General features: G+C 43.3%; 2 protein-coding genes across 2 annotated transcripts; both read left to right on the plus strand.

Moving 5' to 3' along the window:
• Positions 1–307: 307 nt before the first annotated feature.
• Positions 308–3678, plus strand: LOC135465455 (pantetheinase-like). Its single transcript, XM_064742695.1, has 2 exons — positions 308–585; positions 2452–3678. Exons 1-2 carry the CDS (start codon positions 325–327, stop codon positions 3676–3678), a joined length of 1488 nt encoding a protein of 495 aa, XP_064598765.1. The 5' UTR covers positions 308–324.
• Positions 3679–6579: 2901 nt separating this feature from the next.
• LOC135465456 (vascular non-inflammatory molecule 3-like) lies at positions 6580–9016 on the plus strand. The gene is made up of 2 exons (XM_064742696.1): positions 6580–6990; positions 8561–9016. Exons 1-2 carry the CDS (start codon positions 6580–6582, stop codon positions 9014–9016), a joined length of 867 nt encoding a protein of 288 aa, XP_064598766.1.
• Positions 9017–11091: the final 2075 nt, after the last annotated feature.

The following is an 11091-nucleotide window of genomic DNA, read 5'->3' on the forward strand; positions in this document are numbered from 1 at the left end:
TTCAACTCCAGTCCAATTTCTTGGTTGTTGATGCGGCCATTTTCAATCGATGTGAATGACAGCTCTTACGGGTGTCAACTAAAAAGATAAGGACTTTAACAATGAACATGTAGATTTAGGAAAATATGTCAAAATGTGCATGCCTGAATCAACAATCAAAGTGCCTAGATAGCATATTGTTATTAGCCTTCGCTTGATAAGATGACATGTGTGTAATATCCCACTAATACACATGCCAGTATATAACAGGGCGAAGTGCCTTAACAGACCACATACTTTGTCCGCCTTTTTGGCCGTTTCAGGTAGGTATAAGGTATTCTCACCATGAGGTTTCTGGCAGGGATCGCGTTGATCCTAAACCTTGGGCAAATCTTTTTAGGGGAATCCGTGAATCATAAAAGGTTTCTCTTCACAAAACCATCGCTGAAACCGCCCCTGGCAATACAACAGCCGACTTACAAAGCCGCTGTGTACAACCACAAACTGGTGTCCCCAGGCAACGTGAAGTCCAGGACAGAAGCTCTGGCGGTGATGAACAAAAACTTGGACATCTACGAGAAGCAAGCTGCTAAGGCAGGATCACAGGTATTGTCATGAAATACATCTAAAGCAAGGCTTTTATTTATTTTAAAGATTTTATTTATTTGATTGGTGTTTTATGCCGTACTCAGAAATATTTTAATTATCCGACGGCTCCCAGCACTATCTTGGGAGGAAACCGGGCAGAATCGGGGAAAACCCACGGCCATCCGCAGGTTGATCTTTCCATATACAACCGGAGAGGAAGCCAACATGAGCTGGACTTGAACTCACATTGTTGAGAGGCTCCTGGTGGGGTTATTTAGAGCTACCTTAGGTATTATAAAGAATATCTGCTTGGTGACAATCACCATATCACCCTGAGTATTGGAAACCCACCAACATTCAAAAAAAGTCGGGGTGGGGGGTGTCAGCCAGGAAAACCTTCAGACATATTATTATTTTCGGCTTGCAATCCAGCAAAAACTTTTTACAAGGAATACCAGAAAAATAAGACTGGGATTGTTAATGAAAATGCCATTCATTATCTTTTATGATAGTAAAAACAAGGCCCTTGGGAAAAGTCTGCAAATATCTTGGAAAGTGTGGAGTGGGGGTGTGGGGGAATCCGAATCTGTCAACGGTTGCATCTTCTCCACCTCTAACCCCTTATATATATTGTTCAGTTCTTTATTTGGTTGGAAAGCTGTTTGACATCAACAAACAACACAGCCAACAGACGATGGACACGACCACCATCCCCATTTCTAAACAGCTACACTCCGCAGACCAACCAAACAGTATTAGTTCCAATAGTAATTTCAGTATTTACAAATATTGTTGTACTTTTGGAGTTTCCGTGTATTATACCATACTCTTGGTGTGTCACTCCTTTCGATGGTACAGAGTATATTATAACAAAGCACATTCCTCTTACAACAGCACCAGCAATGAGCGGGAATAGTATCCATAAGCATATATACATTCTTGATTACACTGAAGAGATATTCTGATATCGCTGTCTTGTCTGACTTGTCTCGGAACCACTGCACAATGATTCCGAGAAGTGCTAAAGGAGACAAGTAAACATTTACTGCTTATAGGCAGCCTCCCCCTTCCCACACACTTACATAAATTGATGTAAAATTGACTGTTAAATTAAGACCTGAAGAGCTTATATGTGTGTATTTGTTATATGCGTAAACACTGAGTACTAACTAACTAGTAACATGCTGTTAACCACAGGATGATACAATAATAAAGATAACATATCAAAAGTAAGACAATTTTCCAACACCAAAAAAAAAAAAGGAATCTAACTGTATATTTTGGCTAGTTTAGATTTTGGCCGGGATTTTAATTTGTATAACTTTTGTAGATCAGAATTCATCCAAGCCATAACAATATGTATATATGTAAGCTTGGCGTTTAACGTCGTATATAACAATTTTTCAGTCACAATACGACGAGGAGTCGCTAGGTGTGTGTATACATTTACTGTGTCTTCTTGTGGGAGAGCGAGTCCATGACATCAAAGTGCTGCCGCCAATAAAGTATCATGTCGAAGACACCAGTAATGACACTCCACCCAGTCACATTATGCTGACACCGCTGCCAGGCAGTCCTGTTTTCTAGCTATAGCTTCTCAATACTGGGCGCCAAGGAAGGCTGCCACCAGTAAACTTTGCTATGACAGGACGTGGGTTTAATCCTGGGCCTGCCGACTTCGAGATGGGCGCTCTAACCATTAGGCCACCGAAGCGGTCCAAGCCATAAGGCGTCATATATTTCTGTTAGTGTTAGTGAGCTAGAGTAGCACAATGATGAAGGAGTGCAATGAAACGGCTGATGCTGGCTTCCTTTCAGGTCGTAATCAATATGTTTTTGTCGCACAACTTTGTATAAAGGCACGTTATGATGTGTATTTTTCAGGGCGTCGACATCTTGGTGTTTCCTGAAGATGGGTTGTATGGTGGGGCAATCTCGAAAAGGATAAATATGTACCTGTTCCTAGAATCGGTTCCAGATCCAAAGGAGGTCATTTGGAACCCTTGCGTTGAGAAGAACCGGTTTGCCAACACCGAGGTTCAGCATCGGTTGAGTTGTATGGCCAGAAAAAACTCGCTGTACATCGTGGCCAATATGGGAGATGTTCACCACTGTAGTAGAGCCTCGGATACATCATGTCCTCGAGATGGTCGATACCAGTACAACACAGACGTCGTCTTCAACCCACACGGTACCTTGATCGTCCGCTACCACAAACTAAACTTGTTCTTTGAAACCGACTTCGATTACCCTCCTAAAGCCGAACTGGCAACCTTCGATACACCCTTTGGTCGTTTCGCCGTTTTCACTTGCTTTGACAGTCTGTTTCACGACCCGTCCATTGAGGTTATCGAAGATTACAATGTAGACTCGGTAGCATTTCCAACCCTGTGGACAGAGACACCGCCGTTTCTCTACGCTGTCCAATGGCAGTCCGCCTTTTCGGTGGGCATGAAGGTCAACTTACTGGCAGCCAATCACAACAATGCTGGTGGGAGCGGCATCTACACACCGACAGGTGTCGCTACATACGCTGGTAACTATCAACCGGCTCAACTACTCATCGCCACGATTCATTCCAGGCCAAATGTTTTCCCGTCGCCGCAGCCGAAACCCACAATCAGTGCAACACAGTCGACCGGTGTGTACGCATCATTGGCTTTTGGAGATAACTACAAGTTTGTAAATCTGAGGGAGGGCAGCTCTTCGGCCACAGTCTGTAATGGCAGACTCTGTTGTCAGGCTAACTACTCCTTTACACAACACGGCGGTGATATGTTTGCCTTGGGAGCGTTTTCTGGAGTACACACGACGATTGCTCGAGCGGGTTTGCAGGTGTGTGTGGTGATGAAGTGCGTTGGCTGGGGCACACCATCCTTACCCTGCGGCCAAACCCCGCATTCGTCAGCTTCCACATTCAGTCGCCTAGTCCTCACCGGAAACTTCACCACCAACTACGTCTTCCCGGAGGTTCTGGTTAGTTCTGGTGGGACAGAGGAGTTAGCCAGCGGCGAATGGCAGTACTCTGACAAGGCTCTGTCCAGCGCTCATGGTTTCTCCAAACCCCTGCTTTCTGCCGTTCTGTTTGGACGTCTCTACAGCGCAGATTAAATGAGCGAAAAATATGGCTCGAAACGTGTCTTGCTGCAATGTCGTATTAAAGGAATTATGAAAGATTGGTTTTTATTTCTTAATATGCAGTTTAGAACGTGTCATAAGATATAATCAATAATCGTAATTCCAATTCTCAAAGCTGCGTTAAACATAAACTATCAAAGAATTGTTGTGCAAGATGACCGAACGCCTACAGGCCTTCCAGAGTCATGTATAAAGCCACTTTTCAAGAACATACATGAATAGTCAGAATAAAACCCTGCCTGAGGTAAATTGACCATTGACCGGATTTCACCGGATACGAGTGACCAGTTGCCATCACAGTTACGTCGATGCCCTAGTTTTACTCTCTGTGCTGCAGTATACTGTAGTCCTACACGAACTTGGATCCTACCGGTGGACATAGCCTTCGCCAGGCCTAATCCCTTTGCATTCTTTTGACGTCATTGTATATAAAATGCTATGTAAACACGGCATTTTGACTAATTTTAGACGACTGAGTGCAGGAGCGGGGGGGGGGGGGGGGGGGGGGAGAAGGGGGAGGGGCAGCGTGTACGTTGCTCGTTGCTTTATATTAAGCACATACATGAACAGATGGAATAAAACTCTGACTGCATGGCGTAGCTTGATACCTGGATTCATGGTTAATACGTGTGACCATTTGCCAACTGTAACACTGTCATCACTGTCCTGGTTTTACTCTTTGCAGTGAAGTCTTTATATTCGTACCCTTTCTCGTCTGTTGATTTTAACGGCTCATAAGGTTGTTCAATTGCTTTTATCTCGTTGCTGCATGCTTAAATAAACACATATCGTTATTTTTGTGGCATTTTGTGTGAAATTAATCATCTTGACAAGAAAACGCCCAGGTCTGTGTTGAAATCTATAGTTCTTAAACATTTTGTACTATTATTGCTACATTTTCGCCATGGCACACAAGGTGCGTGTTCAAACCCGGCCTTGAACAATGAATTTATCATGGATTCCCCATGATTTTCATTCATTTACATTAACCTGTTCGATAGCTTCAGGGCACTAAAAGCTGAAGAGAAGTAAGGGAAACAAAAAAGAGGGTTGATGTGTGTAGATAAAACTTCTGTGTTTATCTTCGAAGACGACCCAGGATTCAACTCCAGTCCAATTTCTTTCTTGTTGATACGGTCATTTTCAATCGATGTGAATGACAGCTTTTACTGATGTCCCCTAAAAAATAACATGTAGATTTAGGAAAATATGTCAACATGCGCAAGCCTGAATCAACAATCAAAGTGCCTCCGTGGAATATTGCTTTTATCCTGACTTGATAAGATGACATATGTGTAATATACCACCAATAGACATGCCATTATATAAGAGGACGAAGTGCCTTAACAGACCACATACTTTGTCCGCTTTGTTTGTCGTTACGTGTAGGTATAGGGTATTCTCACCATGAGGTTTCTGGCAGGGTTGGTGTTGATGGGGGGATTAATTTGTAATGGCGTTTCCCCATCCAAGTTGAATGATGCACGCCAATACTGGAACGCTGAATAAATTATTTTCCCAAGAGAACTAAGCCTTTACACAGCTGTCGTAAAGAACACCGATGGTATAAGGACACACGCGTGGACAGTAAAGAGGGGGAATGTTAACACATTGAGTCCACAGAAAATGCTAGTCTTTGACCCTTGACAAATTACGCATGTTCAAACAACCATAGATAACATTTCAAGACATGCTTGGGTACACCGTTAAGTATGCATTTTAGGTGTTGGAATCTGTAGCAGCGAGTGAGAAAATTGGCAACAGCCTAAAAAACTTTGTTGTGATTTCTCACCGGTTTTAAAACCGTGTCTTCTGACGGGTTCCTAGCATCCACACGAGTTAATTCTGCGTAAAATACGCGCCTGGCGTCAATATGACGTCTACAACGAAAAAGAACATGCGCAACAGTATCTTCTACAAAACATTCCTCACAATGACCCGTGTCATGGAAATTGATTTTATGCAAATAGCTGTTTGTTTTAATGTGACCAGACAAGAGTCTAAATACGAGTATTTCGTCACAGCGACAGTTGAGAGAGAGATTGTAGCTTACAGAGATTTGAGAGTTGTGAGAGTAAAAGAATCTTCCTGTAACAGAGTTATCCCATTTATTTTGCCATACTGGTATAAATTTCGGTTTGACATAACTAATAGCGTCTTGTACAGACAACGGGATGGTGTGGGATATATTGGGTAGATCAAGGGCCTTTTTGGCCAGTTTGTCGGCCAACTCATTTCCGTCAACACCATTGTGGGCCGGCACCCATTCAAACGCCACAGATACACCTTGATAGCCCAATATAGTACAGGTATACAGTATTTCATACACAAGCGCTGCCGACTTATTCCAAATAAAGTTACCAAGTGCCTGCAAAGAACTTAAGGAGTCTGTGAAAATAACAGCCCGTAATCGGTCTTAACTCGAGTAGATAGTTAAGAGCACTCAAGATTGCGGTAAGCTCTGCCTTGAACACGGAAACATAACCTGACAAGCGGAAAGATTTTTCATACCTCATTTCTGGAATACACTGTGATGCGCCCACTTTGTTAGTGTCGGGGCATTTGGAAGCGTCAGAAAATACTTGTAAGTACTCGTTCCAGTTTGATTTAATATGGTCCTTGACACATAACAACGATACATTACTGTTATCCGTCTTTTTGACTTTAGAATGTAGTTCCACAGAGACAAATAGGTCCAATAACTTCCAGGGAGGAAAATGAGGAACACAACCAGGCTGAATAGAAATATCCCTGGCCTGAAAGAAGTCAGGAATTTCGTTCGACCGTAAATTAAATGGCACGGCTTTCTTACTGTCTTTACTATATAACTGATCATAATATGAGGGTTTAAGTACAGACGTTGCCGAATTATTAATGGCAGACTTTAGCCTGAAAGAAAACTTCAAGACACGCAACCGACGACGTAAGTGTAACGGCCACTCATTACAGAAGACTTCCAATACGCTGACAGGAGTGGAGCGTAAGCCTCCAGTACAAATACGTAGTGCGGCGCACTGGATAGAGTCAAGTTTAGCTTTGAGGCTGGTGTTGATCCTAAAACTTGCGCAAATCCTACTAGGAGACCCCGTGAATCATAAAAGGTTTCTCTTTACAAAACCATCGCTGAAACCGCCCCTGGCAATACAACAGCCGACTTACAAAGCCGCTGTGTATAACCACAAGCTCGTGCGCCCAGTTCACGTGAAGTCCAGGACAGAAGCTCTGGCGGTGATAAACAAAAACTTGGACATCTACGAGAAGCAAGCTGCTAAGGCAGGATCTAAGGTATTGTCATATATATAAATAATTATGTATGCGTGAAGCAAAGGTTAATATAACATTACGAGGAATTATTTAGATTTTATTTATTTGATTAGTGTTTTATGACGTACTCAGGAAAATTTTAATTATACGACGGCGGCCACCACTATGGTAGGAGGAAACCAGGCAGATTTGGGCAAAACCCACGAACCAAGACCGTGCGGTCGGAGAGAAAGCCAGCATGAGGTGGACGTGAACTCACTTTGGTGAGAGGCTTCTGGCGAGGTTATTTACAGTTGCACCTTCCCCACCTCTAACCTCATATATATATTGCTCGGCAGTTTATTTGGTTGGAAAGCTGTTTGACATCAACAAGCAACACAGCCTACAGACGTTGGACACGACAACCGTCCCCGTTTTTAAACAACTGCACTTCGCAAACCAACCAGATAGTATTACTTGCTCATTGAGGGCATCAGTACTTTCAGCATTTACCAATATTGTCCTACTTTTGGAGTTTTCGTGCATCATACCATATCCTTGGTATGTCAGGCCTTTCGATGGTACAGAGTCTGTAACAGACCACATTACGCTTGCAACCGCAGGAGCAAGTAGCGGGAATAGTATCCATTAGCATATATACATTTCTGATTACACTGACGAGATATTCTGATAATCGCTGTGTTGTCTGACTTGTCTCGGAACCACTGCAAAGTGATTCCGAGATGTGGTAAATGAGACAAGTAAGTATTAACTGCTTATATGGCGCCCAAAAGCAGGTCCCCCTTGCATTCCATGGAATTCTAAATGAAAAGCTGAAGAATTAACATTTGTGTATCTTTTATATGAGTGTAATACTCAGTGGTAACTAGAGTATCACGTTGTTAACCACACGATGAGAGTATATTTTGGCTAGTTTACATTATTTTTAATTATTGGCATTTTCTGAATAAAGCATAAAGTGTATTTGATAATTAGAGTTTGTAGCGTTATTGTATAGAAGAGTGAAAACTATAGATTTTGTTGAGCGAAATCATCCAAGCCATAAGAATATGTATATATGTAAGCTTGGGGTTTAACATCGTATTTAACAATTTTTCACTCACATCATTTGAGTCATTAGGTGTGTGTATACATATACTGTGTCTTCTTGTGGAAGAGCGAGTCCATGCCATAAAAGTGCTGCCGCCACTGAAGTGTCATGCCTAAGACACCAGACATGACACCCAATCCAGTCACATTATGCTGACACAGCTACCAAGCAGTCCTGTTTCCTGGTTTTAACCTCTCAATACTGAGCGCCAGGAAGGCTGCCAAAAGGTACCACTTTGAAGTCCTTACAATGACCCAACATAAGTCTAATCACAGGTCTGCCGACTTCGAGACGGGCGCTCTAAGCATTATACCACCAAAGAGGTCCAAGTCATAAGACGTTATCTTTTCAGTTCGAGTGGTTAGTGAGCTAGCGCAACACAATGACGAAGGAGTCTCTCATCAATGAGATAGCTCATCCTGGCTTCCTTTCAGGTCGTAATCAATATGTGTTTTGTGGCACTACTTTGTATAAAGGCATGTCATAATTTGTGTTTTTCAGGGCGTCGACATCTTGGTGTTTCCTGAAGATGGGTTGTATGGTGGGGCAATCTTGCAAAGGATAAATATGTACCTGTTCCTAGAATCGGTTCCAGATCCAAAGGAGGTCATTTGGAACCCTTGCGTTGAGAAGAACCGGTTTGCCAACACCGAGGTTCAGCATCGGTTGAGTTGTATGGCCAGAAACAACTCGCTGTACATCGCGGCCAATATGGGAGATGTCCACCACTGTAGTAGAGCCTCGGATACATCATGTCCTCGAGATGGTCGATACCAGTACAACACAGACGTCGTCTTCAACCCACATGGTACCTTGATCGTCCGCTACCACAAACTAAACTTGTTCTTTGAAACCGACTTCGATTACCCTCCTAAAGCCGAACTGGCAACCTTCGATACACCCTTTGGTCGTTTCGCCGTTTTCACTTGCTTTGACAGTCTGTTTCACGACCCGTGAGGTTATCGAAGATTACAATGACTCGGTTGCATTTCCAACCCTGTGGTCGGAGAGACCTCCGTTTCTCTACGCTGTCCAATGGCAGTCCGCCTTTTCGGTGGGCATGAAGGTCAACTTACTGGCAGCCAATCACAACAATGCTGGTGGGAGCGGTATCTACACGCCGACAGGTGTCGCTATATACGCTGGTAACCATCAGCCGAGTCAACTACTCATCGCCACGATTCACTCCAGGCCAAATGTCTTCCCGTCGCCGCAGCGAAAACCCACAATCAGTGCAACACAGTCGACCGGTGTGTACGCATCATTGGCTTTTAGAGATCACTACAAGTTTGTAAACCTGAGGAAGGGTAGCTCTTCGGCCACAGTCTGTAATGGCAGACTCTGTTGTCAGGCTAACTACTCCTTTACACAACACGGCGGTGATATGTTTGCCTTGGGAGCGTTTTCTGGAGTACACACGACGATTGCTCGAGCGGGTTTGCAGGTGTGTGTGGTGATGAAGTGCGTTGGCTGGGGCTAACCATCCTTACCCTGCGGCCAAACCCCGCATTCGTCAGCTTCCACATTCAGCCTAGTCCTCACCGGAAACTTCACCACCAACTACGTCTTCCCGGAGATTCTGGTTAGTTCTGGTGGGACAGAGGAGTTAGCCAGCGGCGAAAGGCAGTACTCTGACAAGGTTCTGTCCAGCGCTCATGGTTTCTCCAAACCCCTGCTTTCTGCCGTTCTGTTTGGACGTCTCTACAGCGCAGATTAAATGAGCAAAAAAGATGGCTCGAAACGTGTCTTGCTGCAATGTCGTATTAAAGGAATTATGAAAGATTGGTTTTTATTTCTTAATATGCAGTTTAGGACGTGTCATAAGATATAATCAATAATCGTAAGGCCAATTCTCAAAGCTGCGTTAAACATAAACTATCAAAGAATTGTTGTGCAAGATGACCGAACGCCTACAGGCCTTCCAGAGTCTCAGTAGGCGTAATCTTCGCACCGATGCTCTTGGATCTTAGGTTTCTTCTCTCCGTTAGCTATGTCTTGCTCAGTCTCGTCGAGTCTTCTTTTTCGAATGTTTGTGGCTCACCCGGGTATATAGTAATACTGTTTACAAAAAATGACACTATTTTTCTTGGATGATTTCAATCACACATACTGCGGGATTCCTTACATTTCCAGTCTTCGTTTTAAAGCGACATCAGTGGATGTACATGGAGTCCATGTGACAAATGTCCACTTTTATTTTACCATAATCGACGATGTTAATTGTTTAATTGCTGTAACTCGATCCACAAAGAAGTAAGTGATCATTGAGCGTTGATGCCCATGTTGTGCAATTTGAGCAAAACAAAAGCAAGTATAAAATCGTGAAGACTCTACAGCAAGATTTCAGACTTATGTATAACTACAGGAGGATATGTATTATTCGCCCAAGCTAATAGACAGTTTGCTGCAATGTCGTATCAAGCTTTCTCCTATATACCAAATATTGCTAGCCAATACATATTCAAATATACATATTCAAATGACAACGACCATCATTAGTATACTTCGGGAACAATTTAGGCATGTCAAATCTGAGGAGTTCATGTGACACTACTGATTCACGGCGATATAACCATACGGAGTTAGACAGGTCACATCTGATCAATTGCAACTAACATCACTGCATTTTTAAAACCTAGTTCTGTGTAAGTTATGGTGCTGGGGGGGGGGGGGTGGAGGTGGGGGGGAGTGTAGTCATGTATGAAGCCACTTTTCAAGAACATACATGAATAGTCAGAATAAAACCCTGCCTGAGGTAAATTGACCATTGACCGGATTTCACCGGATACGAGTGACCATTTGCCATCACAGTTACGTCGATGCCCTAGTTTTACTCTCTGTGCTGCCGTATACTGTAGTCCTACACAAACTAGGACCCTACCGGTGGACATAGCCTTCGCCAGGCCTAATCCCTTTGCATTCTTTTGACGTCATTGTATATAAAATGCTATGTAAACACGGCATTTTATGGAATAAAACTCTGACTGCATGGCGTAGCTTGATAAGGAACCTGGATTCATGGTTAATACGTG

This window comes from Liolophura sinensis, chromosome 5 (assembly GCF_032854445.1).
Source record: "Liolophura sinensis isolate JHLJ2023 chromosome 5, CUHK_Ljap_v2, whole genome shotgun sequence".
Lineage (NCBI taxonomy): Eukaryota > Metazoa > Mollusca > Polyplacophora > Chitonida > Chitonidae > Liolophura > Liolophura sinensis.